The 19,654-nt window shown below is 34.6% G+C and overlaps 1 protein-coding gene and 1 long non-coding RNA gene across 6 annotated transcripts; one reads left to right on the top strand and one right to left on the bottom strand.

Annotated features, from left to right (window-relative positions):
* Positions 1 to 7,332: 7,332 nt before the first annotated feature.
* On the bottom strand, positions 7,333 to 12,176 carry LOC148785190 (uncharacterized). 5 transcript variants are annotated; one of them, XR_016067917.1, is made up of 6 exons: positions 11,725 to 12,176; positions 11,428 to 11,593; positions 10,636 to 10,841; positions 10,460 to 10,541; positions 9,525 to 10,303; positions 7,333 to 7,966 (listed from the first exon to the last, which is right to left on the bottom strand). It is a non-coding gene; the product is annotated as an uncharacterized LOC148785190 (long non-coding RNA). The 5 variants fall into 5 exon arrangements; XR_016067916.1 differs by having other exon boundaries at positions 10,460 to 10,841; XR_016067915.1 differs by having other exon boundaries at positions 9,525 to 10,541.
* A 4,616-nt stretch (positions 12,177 to 16,792) lies between these two features.
* On the top strand, positions 16,793 to 19,579 carry LOC105172459 (S-adenosylmethionine synthase 1). The gene is made up of 2 exons (XM_011093893.3): positions 16,793 to 16,950; positions 18,194 to 19,579. The coding sequence occupies exon 2, from the start codon at positions 18,203 to 18,205 to the stop codon at positions 19,382 to 19,384; it is 1,182 nt and encodes a 393-aa protein (XP_011092195.1). The 5' UTR covers positions 16,793 to 16,950; positions 18,194 to 18,202; the 3' UTR covers positions 19,385 to 19,579.
* Positions 19,580 to 19,654: the final 75 nt, after the last annotated feature.

Genomic DNA, 19,654 nt, shown 5'->3' with positions numbered 1-19,654 from the left:
TTGGTGTCGTTTGGGAACGGAACTTACAGTGGCCGTGTCCCTCTCATTCTTGGACCTGGTGTTTTCTGAGCCGACTATATTAACAAGTGTTTGTCTTTGTTGAATCCTCAGTTTTATTCCTTCTGTTATTTTATTATACTGTAATATTGGCCTGTATAATTTTTAAGGAGTTTCGTACTCCAAATCGGTTTGTAATAGTTGATAGGATTGTTTTGATATCCACTCTACAGTGGTATCAGAGCCACTCCTTCCGATCCGACGGCACTCTGGTGGTGGTAACTTGCTGAAACCCCTCCTTTTACTTCCGCATTTTATTTCTGTTATATTATTTCTCGAACCATTAACTGAGGTGCTTGTTCCCCCTGATTACCCTCCTGGCCGGACCCTTGAGGTCGTCGGGTATCTGGACTGGGTGTTAGGCTGGAGAGGCCTCAGCTTCTATTTTATCCGTGATATTAACTGTTGCAATATCCTGAATATTATTCGTACACTGTCTTGTGGGATTTCTGAAATATCTGTTATTTCTGCTTTGTGATTAATCTCTTAAGATTGTGGATATCTCGGTTTATGATTGATATACTGCTGCGTGCTTGTTCTCAGTGAACACTACACTTTGTGAAATTTTGATCTTACCATATTATTCCTGCCCTGTGTGTGACTCACTGTTGATTCTTGCTTACTGATATCCTGAGATTATAATCTGAACTGTGTGTCTGTGACAAATTTTCTGTGTGCCCATATTTATCTGTGACATTCCTACCTGTTGGGATTTTTTGCTGTGATTTCTATAACCCGCTGCAACTAGTTTTCTCTTGAAAATCCATCCTTCCTTCCTTTTCTTAAAAATCGATTTTTTGAAAAGTTTTTCTTTAAAATGGCCGGATACAATTTGCAACCTTTCGATGGTAAATGTGACTTTTCAATTTGGCAACAGAAAATGAAGGGCATTTTAATTCAACAAAAAGTTTTTAAGGCCATTGATGGTCGGTACTCTGATTCTATTTCTGAAGAAAAGGTTTTAGAAAATGACGAATTTGCATATTCTTCTATAATCCTAAACCTGTCTGACAATGTTTTAAGAAAAGTTGGTAAACAAGATACAGCAAGAGATTTATGGGAAAAACTAGAGGATCTTTACACTGATGTTTCACTACCTAGTAAACTATTCTTGCTAGTTTTTTAAATACAAACTCGATTTATCCAGAACCATTGATGAAAACCTTGATCATTTCACTAAATTAGTGCAAGATATAAAACTGACTAGTGATAAGAATATTGATGAGTATTCTCCTATTGTGCTCTTGAATGCTATACTTGATACATATGCTGATGTGAAAGCTGCGATTAAATACGGTAGAGATAGTGTGAGTCTTGATATTGTTGTTAATGGCTTAAAAAGCAAAGAGATTGATCTTAAAACAAATAGACCTAGCAATAATCATCATGAAGTGAACTCTGTAAGAGGTAGGTCTAAATTTAGGAACTCTAGTAACAGGTACAACAATAGGAGTAAGAGTCGGAATAAAAACAGGAGTAAATCCAGAAATAGAGATTATTCACATAAGGATGACAAAATCAGAGAGAGAAGATGTTATAATTGCGGTATAAGAGGTCACTATATCAAGGACTGCAGAAAACCTAGACGTGATAATAGGGATAACAATAGAGAAGAAAAAGAACGAGTGAACAATGTTACTGATGAATCTGGAGAAATCTTTGTGATTTCTGATGTGAATTCCGTGCTTCCTTTGAGTATGCATGAATGGCTTGTTGACTCTGGTTGTACTTTCCATATTAGTCCTTTTGAAAGCATTTTCTCAAATCTCAAAATTGGTGATTTTGGCTCTGTGTCTATGGCAAACGAAAAACGATGTGATATTAAAGGTATTGGTGACATTTCCTTGGTTTTTGATAATGGTTATAGAATTACTCTCAAGCATGTTAGATATGTTCCTGAACTTAGTCATAATCTTATTTCTTGTGCTGCTTTAGAAGATGATGGGCTAGAGGGTAGATGGGGAAAGGGCATTATGAAAATCATGAAAGGCTCCCTTGTCGTTTTTAAAGCTGAAAAAAGACGAAATTTATATTTATGCTCTGTGACATATGATTCCTTGGCTGCTTCTGTGAACATGCATGACAAAACCGTTCTTTGGCATAAACGTTTTGGGCATATCAGCCAAAAAGGACTTGAGTTTTTAAACAAAGAAGGCATTTTGAGTGATAACATTGATAAACTGCCATTTTGTGATGATTGTGTTATGGGAAAACAACATCGTGTGCATTTTCCTGCTACACCTTCCCCGAACCCTTCTATGTCATCTTGCATTCTTGACTACATTCATGCTGATGTATGGGGTCCTTCTAAAGAACCTACCCATGGTGGGAATCGATATTTTTTGTCTATTGTTGATAACTTTTCTAGAAAGGTGTTCATTTTCTTACTTAAACACAAATATGAGGTTTTTGAAAAGTTTGAAAAATGGAAAACCCTCGTTGAAAATCAAACTGGAAAAAGGCTTAAATCTTTACGCACTGATAACGGTCTTGAGTTTTGCAATAAGCATTTTGATAATCTTTGTGATAAGTTTGGTATTAAGAGGCACAAAACAAACCCCTATACCCCCCAGCAAAATGGTGTTGCTGAGCGTATGAATCGAACTTTACTTGAAAAAGTAAGATGCCTACTGATTAGTTCAGGTTTACAAAAATCTTTTTGGGGTGAAGCCGTGTTAACTGCTGCATATCTGATAAATTTATCTCCATCTGTGCCTTTGCTTGGAAAGTCTCCTGAGACTGTTTGGAGTGGTAAGAAACCTGATATCTCTTTATTGCGCACTTTTGGCTGCTCTGCTTTTGTTCATCAAACTACTGATAAACTTGAACCCCGCTCCCTGAAATGTGTTTTTATTGGTTATCCTGATGGGGTAAAAGGGTATAGGTTATGGGTTAGAAGCCAACCAGGTTTTAAGGTCATCATTAGTAGAGATGTAACCTTCAATGAATATGAGATGCCTTGCCTCCTAAAAACTGAAGTAGAACCAGAAAACCTGACTTTTAATAAGGTGGAGGATAACCAAGAAGGAGGAGAAAATATAGTTGAGACCAATAATGATGAACAAAACTTAAAGTTAGAAGAAGATCCCTTAAGAAACTCCTTAGAGAACTATCAACTAGCTCGAGACAGGAGTAGGCGAGAAAGAAAGATCCCTACTAGGTTAAATGATTTCCAAGTGGCTTTGAACATTGAAAACATAGAACCCGCAAACGTAGACGAAGCCCTTAAGTCAAAAGAATGGCTTAGTGCCATGAATGAGGAGATGAAGTCTCTAGAAGACAACCACACTTGGGATCTAGTACCAAAACCTAAAAATTGCTCCCTAGTTGATTGCAAATGGATTTTTAAAATCAAGCAAGAAAACCCTTTGAAATTTAAAGCTAGATTAGTAGCTAAGGGGTTCACTCAAAAAGAAGGGATAGATTATAATGAAATATTTTCGCCCGTTGTGAAATACACTACTGTTCGTATTATTCTTGCTCTTGCTGCTCATTTTGATTGGGAGTTGAAACAAATGGATGTTAAAACTGCTTTCTTACATGGTGATCTTGATGAATGCATATACATGCGACAACCTGTTGGTTTTATTGAGAAAAACAAACCTGATCATGTTTGCTTGTTAAAGAAATCTCTAACGGTTTGAAACAATCACCAAGACAATGGAATAAGAAGTTTGATATGTTCATGCTTTCATTAAAATTTAAGAGGAGTGAATATGACCATTGCCTTTATTTTAAGTTTTTGAATGAAGTACCTATCTTTCTTGTGTTATATGTTGATGACATGCTCATTACTAGTCCTAGTTTAAATCTCATCGAATCTTTGCAAAAAGACCTTTCCAATAACTTTGAAATGAAAAATCTTGGTGATGCAAAGAACATCCTTGGCATGGATATTCACAGAAACAGAAAACGTTTTTCCATCCTTTTGAATCAAAAATCCTACATTCATTCTGTTTTGAAAAGATTTTCTATGGAAAATTCAAAACCTACATCGGTTCTTCTAGCTGCCCATTTTCAATTATCGAAAGATCAATGTCCTAAAACTTCTTTCGAAAAGGACAAAATGAGTAAAGTTCCTTACTCTAATGTGATTGGGTCTATAATGTTTCTCATGGTATGTACTAGACCCGATATTGCATATGCTATAAGTTGTTTGAGCAGGTACATGTCCAATCCAGGACCTCCTCATTGGGAGGCTTTAAAATGGCTCCTAAGGTACCTATGTGGTACCGATAACATAGGTATAAATTTCTCTAAATTTTCTGATTCTGTTAATCTCATTGGTTATGTGGATTCAAATTATGCTAATGAGAAGGATAGTAGAAAATCCACAACCTCATACATTTTCACTTTGTGTGGATCATGCATTAGTTGGAAATCCCAATTACAACACATTGTTGCACTTTCTACAACTGAAGCCGAATACATTGCTACTACCGAAGCTTTCAAAGAAGCTATTTGGCTCGAGGGCCTTGTAAAAGAAATTGGTTTTCTAAAAAATCGGCTTACTGTTTTTTCCGACAGTCAATCTTCCATTCAACTTTGCAAAAATCCAGTTTTTCATGATAGGACTAAGCACATTGACGTTAGATTCCATTTTATACGTGATATCGTCAGTAAGGAAATCATCAAATTGGAAAAGGTAAGATCTGAGGAGAATCCTGCTGACATGGGCACAAAAAGCCTTCCTGCTGAGAAATTCATAAATTGTTTAAAGATTCTAAATTTAGTTCCTGACTAACGTCAATATTTTTCTTGCAGGTACACAGGGGTAGATCCCCCTAAGGCTATGATGAGTAACCAGGTCCAAGCTAAAACTCCAGGACCCAGTACCTTTAAGGTCTGGTCCAAGGTGGAGTATGTTGTTGCTATGGCCCATGACCTTTTAATCGGTAGGCCACTTTAAGCCCAAACCCCAAGCCCACCCGGCAGCCCACATACGGCCCATGACCCGACCCACTACCGGTACTTATATTCCCTAATGTTGCCCTAACCCACATTGTGTATCTTGCGCCGTCTGCCTCTCTTCTTCCCTTTCTCTCTGATACTCACCGAGATACTCTTTCCTTCTTCTTTCGCCGGTTTCCATGGAAGCTTTCCAAAACCAAGATAATGGTTTAAGGAAAGCTTCAATGGCTTTCCTTTCTCACCTGTTTTCTCAACCGTATAAATAGGAGCTCTCTCCTCTCTTTTCGGTGAACTGAAATCGAGAAATACCCGAATCCTCTTAACTCTTCTTTGTGAGAATCGTGAGCCTTGAGGTGTCGTTTGCGACTGGGTGAGATAGTGATCTGAGTGATCCGGTTCGTTGAGGTCGTGTCTCCGTGTGGTGTTACTGTGGGCTTGGTGCCGTTTGGGAACGGAACTTACAGTGGCCGTGTCCCTCTCATTCTTGGACCTGGTGTTTTCTGAGCCGACTATATTAACAAGTGTTTGTCTCTGTTGAATCCTTAGTTTTAATCCTTCTGTTATTTTATTATACTGTAATATTGGCCTGTATAATTTTTAAGGAGTTTCGTACTCCAAATCGGTTTGTAATAGTTGATAGGATTGTTTTGATATCCACTCTACAGATAGTAATAAAAAAAAATTAACGTCGACACAATTAACAAGTAAAATTCTCGTTGTTAAATCAAATTATTTAATACTAGAATTTATTTGCTAATTAATTTAGCAACAAATTATTTACAATATATTCGTAGCTATTGAGCTATTCTTTTATAGTGAATGAGCAATCGATCATGGGCCATAAATTATTGAATATTGCAAAAGAATACTCAAATGAGTAGAAAATTTATTGGAAAAATAGAAAAAAGAAAATAATTAATAATCAGGGAAGTGAAGTGTTCCTAATGTCATAATTTTATATGTTAATAGATCCCGGAATCAAATCATATTAGGTTGGGGTTGTACCATCCCAAACTCGATTCATTATGACCATCCAATCAAGATTGTATTCAATGTTCATTTGAAATAGTATAATTTGATTGTGTTCAGAAATAGACGTCGTTTGTGCCTTGGCTAGGACTTTTAATTTGCTACCTTTGTTATCTTACAACATTAACTTTTAAATAGTTTGATCGGCTTTAGCATTGGAGGGCTATAGCTCAAGCGTTTCTGATATTGTTCTCATGAGCTCTGTCTGGTAAGAAGGTAAAGCAGTTAGAAGTATCCTCAAAGTTAGTTGAGTTTTTGGACTAAAATTGCATTTCTTAACAGTTTCAGTGATAGAAACTGAAATTTCAAATACTTCAAAAGTACTTTTTTAAAATTGAAAGCTGAAAACTGCTTTTTTGAAGCCGTGCAAACACTCCCTAAGAGCTGTAGCTTCTGCTTTTGTGATGAAGATAAGTTGTTAAACAAAATTGTAAGTTGAGCGGTGGTAAAAGTTGAGATTGTTTGAAAATACATAAAAGTGAAAAAAGGGTGAAGTTGAAGTGCTGGGAAAAACAACTTAATATTTATACTTTTACCCTAAACTAGTGAAGTTGGTAGAGCTGTTTACAGATTCTGGCTTAAATCAACTTAATCAATTCAAAATCAAAAGTTGTTAAAAAAAAAAAACTCTCTTTTCAATCTATTTTTCATCAATAAGTTGATAAGTGCTTATTTTCAATATTTGCGAATAAAGAAAAAATAAATTTAGATGGAAAAATAGTGTTAATGCAATTTACTTCCCTTATATTACGAATGAGTAAATTACCCTTTATAAAAAAATAATAACAATTTATTCCCTAATGTGTTTTTAAAAAATTAAGTAATTTATCTCCCCAAAAAATACTATCTTCTCAATTAATTATAGAAAAATTTTAATAATTTATAGAATATAAAGAAAAAAAAAATAACTGTTGCGTACGGAAGATGTTGTACATGTCCTAAACAGTGTCGGTGCTATTATCCATATTGTTTTGGAATTTCCTTTATTTAATTTTTATATATGCTAAATGACTTGTTCAACATGTTTCAAATTTATGTCGACGCTATTTTTATATCTGAAATTGTACGAGATTATTTTTTTGAAATGTGGCTCATTATAATCCATACATGTGTATGCATGTATGAATACATATATATATATATAAATATGCATACGGATACATATATTTATATTTATATTATATTTTATATGATTATTAACCTCATATTTGATGCATACAAAAAAAACGCATGGATAAAATCTTTTATGGACATGAGGTCTTTAGTGGGTCAAATTCTTTGCAAGCTTGAAGATGGAAGCTTAGAAAAAAGAATATTTACACTTCGATGCCCAAGTCAGTATGTAATATGAAAATATTAATGTTGAAAAGAGATTACATGAAAATAATATAACAAGTTATGATGAAAAATCATGAGCGAAAATGAGTATGTATGACAGAAAGTGCTTGTGAATGCTTAAAAAATCTTCCCCTGTTTGAGGACGTTGAACCTGGTTTTACAGTCGAATTCCCCAGTGGTGAGGGAGTCCGACCTTTGAGGGAGTCAGAAAGGTGGTTGTTAGTGGATAAGTCTTCTTGGAATCATGATATTGTCGGTTGAAAAAGTCTAAGAAAGTCTAGTTTGATTAGAAGACCTCATCAAAGTGAGTATCCTGCTTCTCCAGGAGTTTGCCCTCCTAGAACTCCTCATTAGGTCACGCTTCCAGTGATGTCTATCCACCTGGACAAATGCTTTGTTGGCTGCTAGGGTGGCCTTGAGTCCCCTGAGCCTCCGAGATTCAAGTCATTCTCTTGGACTGCAACTGAGGGGAATTCAAGCTATATACGAATATGTTTCCTTTAACCATTGTAAGCATAGTTCTTGGCAATTCCAATAGCAGCTTGGGAGTCACAGTGCAGAGACACTGGCACAGTTGACCCCTATAAGGGCACATCTCCCAATAAGTTTCTCAACCACTCTGCTTCTTGACCTGCTAATTCAAGAGTTATAAATTCATATTCCATAGAGAGCAGGCTATACAAGTTCGTTTTGCAGATTTTCAGGAAATAACTCCCCCACCCAAAGTAAAAACCAATCCACTAGTTGAGCTTATTTCATATTATCGGTAACCCAATTTGCATCACAAAATCCTTCTAACACTACGGGAAATTTATTAAAGTGCAAACTCAAGTTTATGATCCCCTTTAGATATCTCAACAAGCGACGTGGTGCATTCCAATGTTCATTATTAGGATTATGAGTATAACGACTTAGTCTACTCACAGCGTAAGCTATGTTAGCTCTAGTGTAGTTCATGAGAAACATGACACTCCCTATGATTTTTACATATTCAGCATGTGACACACTATCACCTTTATTTTTTTTGAGACATACACTCGGGTCATAGGGTGTTTTTACTGGTAACTCATCTTGACCACCGAACTTGTCCAAAATTTTCTTTATGTAGTGGACAGACAAAGAGAGAACCCATTTTCAGTTTTTCTAATTTTAATGCCTAGGATTACATCAGCTTCTCCTAGATCTTTCATGTCAAATTGTGCTGATAAAAATTAGCATATCATCGACATATAGGCATATAATAACACATTTTATCCCAAACAATTTTGAGTATACACACGTATCTGATACATTTGTTTTGTATCCATTAATTTTTAAAGTAGATCAAACTTTTCATACCATTGTTTGGGTGCTTGTTTTAGTCCATATAGTGATTTTCTAACTTTACAAACTTTATTTTCTTGGCTAGGTTTACCATAAACCCCTCTGGTTGTTCCATATATATTTCTTCTTCAAAGTCTCCATTTAGAAAGATTGTTTTTACATCCATTTGATAGATTATTAAGCCAAGAATAGTTGATAACGCAACTAGAGTTCTAATGGTTGCAATCTTTGTCACAGGTGAATATGTATCGAAATAGTCCATGCCCTTCTTTCGTGTATAACCCACAACCACCAATCGTGCCTTAAATTTGTCTATTGATCCATCTGGTTTCAATCTTACCTTGAAGATCCGTTTGCATTTTATAGGTTTACTTCCTATAGACAAATCTACTAAATCTCATTATGATTTAATATTATAGAATCTAGCTCATTTCTAATGACTTCCTTCCAGGAACTAAAGTCTATGGAGGTTATTGCTTCTGTATATGTCTTAGAAAGTAGTTTCCTTGGTCTTCCGCTGGGAAAACAGTTAGAAAGTCTGGTCCGAAATTATGTTCAATTTTTTGTCTTTTACTTCTTCTAGGTTCATTCACAATAGAATTAGAGAAAGTTAACAAAGGTTTATTGCTTGAAGAGGCTATGTCCGTTCTAGAAGTTTTAATCAACTGGAAAAACTAGTTCAAAAGTTTCAGCATCTCTTAATTCACAAAGACAGTTATAAACTTATTAGATACTAACACAATTTTCAACCCAGATTTATTCAATAAACTACCAAAAACTAGATTTCTACATAAAGAAGGCACATATAACGTCATTCAAAGCAAGTGTTTTGCCAGAAGTAAGTTTAAAGAAGATCTTTTCTTTACCTAAGACTCCGGCGATTGTAGAGTTCCCCATGAAGACACACTCGCAGTCCGTTGCATCACTAAGCTCATGGAATAGGGCTTTGTTGGAGCAAAAATGCCTAGATGCGCTAGTATCTAGTATCCAATTTTCTTTGTTCTCTACTAGGTTGGCTTCTACAACCATTGCAGCGATGATCTCGTCAAGTGGCTCCAGCTTGGAGAGGTCAGGTTGTTCTTTTAGCAATTGGAACAACCATTATAACAATATTTCGCTTTCAACTGTTAGAAAATGAAAGACTGTCCCGTGGAAAACCACTGCCTTGAAAGCAAAATTTCAGTACTACCGTGGTGTAGATAGTATAAACCGATCGCTCTCCAAGGTTAACACAGCTATAACTCTCTTACACGTGCACTCGTGGAAGAAAGTTTGGAACAACGAACTAAACAACACTTAGAAGAGAAGGAGAGAAAGAAGGGACAAGTGAGGCTCTTGAATTTATTGGTGTGTTCAAATGAAAAGAGGTTGGTGGCTGAAAAAACAAGGACTCTATACCAACCACACATTTATCAATGGATATATTAAAATTAGGAGCAAAATAGACTATTTAAGAGGATGATTTAGGAGTCCAAAATTAGTCATTCCCAACAATGCGTACGTAATGCCACTCATGCTCTGCCTATGCAATTCAGAAACACTACCTGGGAATCCCACAGGCTTTGAAGCTCCACGGAGCTTTTACCGGATGAGAAGCCTGGTGAACACGGGCACGTATGATTATGTGCAAAAGTATTGTTTAATGCTGATGGAGAGACGACAAAGGAAAAAAATTAGTACTTCAAGTACCACAAACAAATACAATGAAAAAGTAGAAAACATGCAGTAACTTCTCCCGACTTTTAGAACCATTCAAGTTTGCTGTAGCAACACAAGAATTTCCAAAAGGAGTCGGGCGTACCTCCTAACCACCAACGAAGCAGTCGTGCCAAAGATCTTGGGTCTTTCTGTAGATTTGTGGTCAAAGTCCCCGTAATCAGAAGCTATCCTCAGAGACAAATTTTTGTTTTGAGCAACATATAAATCAGAATTATTAATCAAAATCTGTATGGACTTGGAAATACAAATGAAGTTAACCTTTATTATTCTTGCGTAAGGATGGTTACCAATAGCTCGACAAAACATCCATCCAGGAAGATAAAGCAATATACTGCGAAACGCAAGTACACTTCCTGCAAAATCTAGATAAAAGTGGCAGAAAAACCATTGACATACCGAATACTCTGTTACTTGCGCTCCACTCGTTAACCCTCTGGCTGTGTAGTCTTGCTCCACAACAAACTCTGCATGTGATTTCATCTCCTTAGATTGTTGCTATGTACAACCGGAGATAATAAGCACACATGTAGAAAAGCGAGTAAAATGCAGCTAAATATTGATTACTCGAATGAGACAACATAAAGGCAGTCGCATAAAACATGAAGAGAAACATCCACAGCAGTAAATCAACTGGAAATGGTTGAAAGTCTAACCAAGAATAATTTCCGAAAAAACCAATATTCTGAATATAAAAAGAAAATTAGTACACCATAATGCTGACAAGAAATACCAAGAAATCATGATAATGATAGAAACATGTAAAAGAAACATTCCTGATGAACAAAGATGAAAAGGTGTGAGCCAAGAAAACAAGAAACTTTTTACTACCATTATCACCCTTCAATTGAAGCTACCAGCCTACTATGCATGAACACAAACACATCAGTATGAAATTCCACAACCAAAACAACACATTAAACCAAGATTTCCAAGAGTTAAGAGAAATTATACAAGAGAAAAAGAAACGAAAAACTTTTACACCAAGAATTTCAAGAATAAGAAAAACCCACAAATAACTACACAGGAACTTAAAAAAAAAATTACACATACTGTAGGTGTGAATGAAGTTTCTGCATTCGTTCAATCTGCAAAGAACCCAAGGCTCCAAAGCTTCTTTTCAATGGGTTTGACTTTGTATTCTCAGCGGAAACTGTTGCCTGACTATTTCTTGATTAACCCATGTGATTATCCCACAAGAGAAAACGTGAGGGATTGCCTGTAAATTGATTCAAGAAAATTTCGAAATCGATCTTGCTAAATATAAAAAGAAATCACTAAGCTATAGTGTAGAGGATGAAATATCACGAACTCTAAATAGTCTATACAAACACAGAAAAGAAAACATGCCTGATGATCAGTGGGAGCCAAGAAATCGATCACTCTCCCAAGATTTCCCAATTTCTTTAATCATCATCACTATTGTCATTGCCCCAGTCTCATACACCTTCAATTGGCGGATACCCTTCACTGCCTTCAGCTATGTTCTTGCTCTCCATGCATGAAGACAGAGAAACAAAAATCTTTTACACCAAGAATTTGATTAAGAATCAAAGAACCGACAAATAATTTACGAAGAAACTGAAAAAGGAAGAAAAGATACATACGCTGTGGGTATGAATGAAGTTTCAAGGCCTCAAATTAAGCTTCTCCGATTTTGAGTTCTCTGCGGAACCACCCACTCACACTGCATGACTATTTCTTGAATAGTCCATGTGATTATCACACGAAGAAAAAACAGGAGGGGTTTGTTAGAGATTCATTCAAGAAAATCTGTGTGAGAGATGAAAAGTACCACTCAAGAACTTACCTTTCAGCGCTAAGAATTTTGACGCTCCTCTTTCTTAAATACACATACAGGATTTTTGAACGTTGAGTGTGAACAGATAGATTTTCTTGATTTGGAGGGAAACAATACCTTGTAAAGGTGGGTTGTGCCAGGCCCACTAACAATCAAACTGGCACTTGGGTTTGTTTACCGTTTAAATTTTGAGTATAAAGAGATTGTGAGCATGTTGTCAATATCTGTTTGAAGACAAGTTATAAGTTAGTTATCGTTCCAATTAGGTCTTGTAAGAACAAGCTAATCACATCACACATTTAATATAAAATTTGTACGTGGGGCACACTCAAATGTGTGTATATAATTAACTTTAAAAATTTAAAACTAATTATTATTTTTTAAAAAATATATTAATTAATAGATTGAAAAAATATTTAAAAGAATTATGAGAAATTATTTAAAAGAAAATAAGAGAACAAAAGGGGATACCGTAGAAGTTGAAAAGAGGGAAAATTAATAGGAAGTTGAGAAAAGAGGAAACAAAAATTAATACAATAATTAAAAATTAAAAACAATTTGATGGACCACAAAAAGATGAAATACTTAAAAATTGTTCCCCCTTAATTATAAAACTAGTGTGTGTAATTAATTTAAATTTTAAATAATATAATTATTACTTTTAAAAAAATATATATGCTATTTATGTGCCTTTAAACTAATTATAAGCAAAAGCATATCACTTGGAAAGGGAATCCATTGAATGTAATGTAGTTCCCATCCAACGCTTCATTATACATACTTACATTTACATTTACATATATCTATATATAGGGAAAAATGCATTTACATTTACATATATCTATATATAGGAAAAAATGCAAGCAACCCTCGTGATATCGCAAATAAGCAAATTATCCCCTTATAAAAAAATAAATAGCAATTTATCCCCCTATATTTTTTAAAATACAACAATTTACCTCCCTATGTTTTTTAAATTGAAGCAATAAGGAGGTACATTGCTTCATTTTAAAAAGCATAAGGGGATAAATTGCTATGTTTTTTTTATAGGGGGGGTAATATGCTCATTTTCAATATCATAAAGGAATAATTTCTATTCACCCTCTATATATATGTGCATGCACCTTCACTATAACAAAAAGTAATAGTAATAATAAGATATTAAGGGATAATTTTAAAATTATTATTGTTGATATATATTAAATAATAATAATTATTCGTTCCAACGCGAAATGTATGTCCTAAGAACTAATATAAGTGCTTGACGATGACATTGTTCATGTGCAATTTGAAGAAAACGCATGTAGGAACTAGTATAATTATAGATGGAAATTTTAGCTCATATTTGAATTTGAATCTAGTTAAATTTGAACTAATTACATAATACATGCAATACGTGATTGATATATACTTCATAAAAAATAATTAATTACATGACAACATATCACACTTGCTGAAACCTGATTTAAGTAAAAAAAATTTAATTACAAACATCGATTACACTATGAAATTCATTATATGTAATCTGACATGGACATAAAAAGTGCGTCCTTAAACTAATACAAGTAGAAACATCACTTGGCGACGAGATTCGTTGCATGCAATATATGATTCGGACAACAAAAGAAAAAAGGAACTCATTTGATTTGGACTAGGAAAGTTATGCCTTTAAACTAACATAACTAGAAGTATCATGTCTTTTTTAATGGTTTAAGTAGAAATATCTTGTCACTTGCCAACAAAATTCATTGCATCCAACCTCATTTCGACTGTGAGAGACATATACATGCCTTTGTACGCTGCAACAAAAGATAATATTAGCGACGAACCATAATTTAAATATCGTTGATAGCTAGAGAAATATATTAAGCGATACTATATATTGTCACAACATCATCATCAGCGATATTGTGCATAAAGTTGTCAAATTACTAGTCGTTATGGCACGTCATACCTGCGTGTATATAATAAATATTATTTTACGATTTAAAATATGTTATACATAATAATAAAATATATAAATCAACATATCACATTTCAATAAATATATAAATAAATAAATAAAATAATTTATAGATATTATTGATACAAGAAAAGAAAAAAATGGTGTCTTGGTGTCACAAATCGTCGTTTGTGATTGAAAAATGGTCTTTCTTTTCTATATTAGCATAGATATATAGGTGAAAAGAAAAATTTGAATAGGGTGGTCGAAAAATACATAAGGGTGGTCGAAAAATACATACGGGATATTTTTGGTAAATTTGAAAAATTGGTGTTGCTGTATAAGTAACCGCCATTTGTAAGTAAAACTGGGGTTTTCTTTTCTATATAGTATAGGTATAGATTAGTGACATATTAATAATTACAAAATTTAGTGACAGTAAGTCGTCATTATTTATGCGTTACTAATTGTTCATAACAATAATTTATGCACAATTTTTGTTTTTTCTGAATAATGGTATGTTGAGATGTAACTATCTACTATGAAAATAAAACCAATTCAAAGCTCAAGTTTTAGCCACGGTTAATCAATATTGTCATAAGTTTACTTATAATGATCAAAATATTAGTTAATCTTTTATTCTTACTTGCAAAAACGACGGCTAATAATCGTGATATGGTCATAATTCATTAGTTTTTATGATAATTAATTATACCAAAAAATTATATTTTTTCGGGTGTCGCAAACATAAAGTATACATCACATCAAATTATTATATCATCTATATGTCTATCACAAAGTTTTTTCAGCTAATTATTGACCCATCTCTGTATGTGATTTTTTTTTCTGATATTGACATAACATATAAAAAAATGTGGGCTTCATCAAATGAATTATTAACTTTATTTCTTAATGAAAAATACTTAGAATTGAAATCTTTTAAATTAATAAACAAAAACCAAGATCCAATCTATCATCAAATGAGCTTTTAAATTAGTTATATTTTCTTTTAAAAAAATTATATTTTCTATTCAAATTAATTAGGTACGTATTTTGATTAAATAATCTAAATTCATACTTTTTTATTTTCTTCAAACTTGGATATTCAGTAGCATGTCCTGCAAGAAAGGAACACGTGAAGCAATACTAGAAAAAGGTCTCGGTTATAACTCTCGAATGTTTAAAATAGTAAGAAGCGTATGGGAGAAAGTATGAAAGTTGTAAGAATATTCAAAGTGTCAAAAAATGTACGTACTTGAGGTATAGGGCTAATATTTATAGACGTCATTCTTGAGTTGAAAGATTTTACGTGAACCACTGATGGTCATCATAAGTTCGTACATACCCATATTCAAGTCAGGTCGGAATTAGATTGGTACGTCTCGATTAAGAAAATTACGAAATGTTTGACCACTTACGAGGTTATTGTTAAGCTTTGTAAGGGTGTTTATATAAGTTTCAGACACAGTTATATAGATTCGCATCACATCATACGTAACTAGTTCAGATTGTATGCGGATTTAACTCTCGAACGTGTCATATTGAATAAATACTATACAACATAGATTTTAATTCTTCATAATCGCCAATCTCAAATAGGGAATCAAATTTTGCGCATCTAACGCTAAGAAGGCGATTAGTATGTAGGAATGAATTTTAGTGGAAATAGAATAAATTTAAGAATGGAATAAAGATAGAAAATGAATGATTTTAGTATACCATTCATATGCTTGATATGCTAAAAGAATAAGAAAATGAATTGAACAAAAATTCTTAGAATCACTCATTTGTATATTTGGTAAATAGTAATAAAATTTAAAAATTTAAACAAAAAATAATTGCACAAAAGTCTCGTTACATAGAAATATTTGGAATGTTAAGTTCATTATTATATTTTGGATGTTGTCGTATATTTAAATTTCTAATAAAGTACTTATTATTTATAACTTTAGCACATATTAAAAATATAAAATAATAAAATATGGTATATAATTTTGTAGTTATAGTAAATATTTGGTAAGATGCATATAAATATTTTAACTAAGTTGATATTATATTTAATAAAATATTAGAAAAAATAATTCTTTATATCATATACTTTTATATTTTGATAACACATATTTAAATATTCTATATTGAACTCATTATTTTTAATGTATATATTAGTAATATAAAAAAATAATTTATTCCTTTTATATTGGGAATAACTAATACCATGGATAAAAAAGAAAATGTCTAATCCGTACGTATGGGAATACGTATTCTAAATCCTAATCTACATCGAGCGTGCATTTTAGAATGGGTTTAAGAATTTTTAAAAGGAGTATAATAGTAATTTCAAAAGTTTTTCTTACAAGAAATTGTAATATCACGTTTTAGAGGGGTCTAAATGTAATTAATAAATCTATAAAATGAAAATAGTAAAGACAAATAAACAATAAGTAATTTAATTATTTATATAATCTATTTGGATTCATCAGATCAGATTCAGATTCAGACTAAAATATCTCAATACATAATTATAGGTAATAAATCCGTCATTCTCTCCCACCGACTCCAATCAATCTCCACCGTCACCTCATACCTACGTACATAATCGACGGTCGAAACATGGCCATCATCCGCCCGACCAAACCCTAGTACCCTGGTCCCTACCATACAGAACCCTTCACACTCTACCCCCAATCGACCAATGCTTTCGAAGAGCTCCGTCTATAAATAGGCCCTTTGATTCTTCAGTAAAGACTCGCAAGCATTTGGCATTTCTCAATTAGTGCCTTAATAGCCAAAGGGTCAAAGCCTTTCTCGTCGGCCGTTGGGTTCATCTATTAAGGTGCATAAGTTTTACTGAATTTTGGGGTTCTTGCAATTAGTTCTGAAATGGGATTATGGGTTTTGTTAGTGGGTTCTCTCTGGATTTGTATAATAATGTTGTTCTTGCTTGTATATATGCTTGTAGATCTGATTCTTGCTTCGGAGTTGTGCTCTTGAATTATCATGTGGTTTGTAATGATGCTGTATTCACTCTTGGGCCAGCATTTCTAGTTTTTCTTCTGGAGTTTTTTTTATTAGATGATTGTGGGGCTAAGAGTTGGATGTTTGAATTAAATTCTTTAGTTGGTTTTACATAATTTCTACGAAGTGAAGAGGGATTAGGAATTGGTAACTATTTACTCTAGCTAGTAAGTTTGTTCTGAATATATTTGTGGATCTTTCTATCCCAGATTCTGCTTCGGAGTTTTGGATAAGTTTTTCAACTAATTGAGCTTTGGGATATTGCTTGTTTTTGCTGCTTTTTCTGAAGCTATTCGGTTAAGATTGTACTTATAGATGTTAGAAATTTGTTGTAGAAGGAAGGATATGTGAAAGATCTGAACTGGTACTGATTCGAAGTTAAGCAGGTTTTACTGACAATTCTCGACGATGAATTCAAGTTGTTTTAGCAACTTCTGCTGGGCATAAAATGGATGGTTCTTTCTTGCTTTTTGTGATCTAGCTTCAGCTTCCTTTGAGTAGATTGGTTATTTGTTCCCTTGGTATTATATTGTGCTAGATGTGCTCTGTGATTTGGTTTTAAGCTGTAATTATTCTTCACTGCATTGAACTTTTGTGTTATAATAAGTGGCTTGTTCCTAACTATTCGTTTCTCTGGCGAGCAGCTTCTCTTGATAGCTGAGAAAAGAAAAGGATTATTCTGGTTCTATGGTCCTGTAAATTGTAGAAGCTGGTTAATGTTCAAAAATTTGGCAAATAAAGTTTTACTTAGTGAAGCAGTGCCCTGTGTTACAGATTTATAGTACGGTATAAGTTGGCCGGTGTTGGTGAATTTTTTAAGAGAAACATTTTTTGTTCTTAATTATGTATGGCACCTCATATTAGATGTATTCATTGATTTCTGTAACTCTCTGGATGCATGTATGAATTCCGAGTCCTACATTTGCAGCACAAGGGACTCTGTCTTTCTAGTGATGGAGAAGTGATGTTGTTCTTTTAATATTTCGGATTTCTATTTAAATCAAAAAGTTCTGTTTCTTAAATTTAGATTGGTAATTTTGTTTGGGGTCTGTCTTATCCAGGTCAAGGAAATGGACACCTTCCTCTTTACCTCTGAATCTGTGAACGAAGGTCACCCAGACAAGCTCTGTGATCAGATATCTGATGCAGTACTTGATGCCTGCTTGGAACAAGACCCTGATAGCAAAGTTGCCTGCGAGACTTGCACCAAGACCGACATGGTAATGGTCTTTGGCGAGATCACAACCAAGGCCAATGTAGACTATGAAAAGATCGTCCGAGACACCTGCCGTAATATAGGATTTACATCCGATGATGTTGGCCTTGATGCTGACAAGTGCAAGGTCCTGGTCAACATCGAGCAACAGAGCCCTGATATTGCTCAAGGTGTCCATGGCCACCTGACCAAGCGGCCTGAAGAGATTGGTGCTGGTGATCAGGGACACATGTTTGGTTATGCCACTGATGAGACCCCTGAGTACATGCCGCTCAGCCATGTGCTTGCCACTAAATTAGGCGCTCGTCTGACAGAAGTCCGCAAGGACGGCACATGTCCCTGGTTGAGACCTGACGGCAAAACCCAAGTAACAGTAGAGTACTACAATGATAATGGTGCCATGGTTCCAATTAGGGTGCACACGGTTCTGATCTCGACTCAGCATGACGAGACAGTTACTAATGACGAGATAGCCAAGGATCTTAAAGAGCATGTTATTAAGCCTGTCATCCCTGAGAAGTACCTTGATGAAAAGACAATCTTCCACCTCAACCCTTCTGGTCGGTTTGTTATTGGCGGGCCTCATGGTGATGCTGGCCTCACTGGTCGTAAAATTATTATTGACACATATGGTGGTTGGGGTGCCCATGGTGGCGGGGCCTTCTCTGGGAAGGACCCAACTAAGGTCGATCGCAGTGGTGCCTACATCGTTAGGCAGGCTGCCAAGAGCATCGTTGCCAATGGCCTTGCTCGTAGGTGCATAGTTCAGGTCTCGTATGCAATTGGTGTGCCTGAGCCCTTATCTGTTTTTGTCGACACTTATGGCACTGGAAAGATCCCGGACAAGGAAATTTTGAAGATTGTGAAGGAAAACTTCGATTTCAGGCCTGGCATGATCTCTATCAACTTGGATTTGAAGAGGGGTAACAACGGGAGGTTCTTGAAAACAGCAGCATACGGCCACTTCGGAAGGGATGACCCTGACTTCACATGGGAAGTCGTTAAGCCTCTCAAATGGGAGAAGCCACAAAACTAGAACTGCTATGTATCGCCTATAGACATTGAATAACAGCATTGTTGCTGCTGCTGGTCGTGAACTGAAGGTCTTGTTTATTTTATCGTCCCTTGTATGATTTGGTTTTCTTTTAACGTTTGTAGCCTTCCTTAATGTTTGTATTTGACCTTCCTTAAAATGAGATATATATGCAACCAGTATTCACCATGCAAGAAATCATTATGCTTGTCTATTTTGTACTTGTGTAAGTCATCTCTTTAGCTGCTGCGTGTAAGATATAATAAGTTGACC

Source organism: Sesamum indicum, linkage group LG10 (genome assembly GCF_026168435.1).
Source record: "Sesamum indicum cultivar Baizhima isolate 11 linkage group LG10, ASM2616843v1, whole genome shotgun sequence".
Lineage (NCBI taxonomy): Eukaryota > Viridiplantae > Streptophyta > Magnoliopsida > Lamiales > Pedaliaceae > Sesamum > Sesamum indicum.
The sequence above is the reverse complement of the archived record's forward strand: the minus strand, read 5'-3'. Positions and strand labels throughout refer to the sequence as shown.

Excerpts from the sequence above, each read along its gene's own strand:
- LOC105172459 (XM_011093893.3), top strand. The coding sequence starts at position 18,203 with ATGGACACCTTCCTCTTTACCTCTGAATCTGTGAACGAAGGTCACCCA.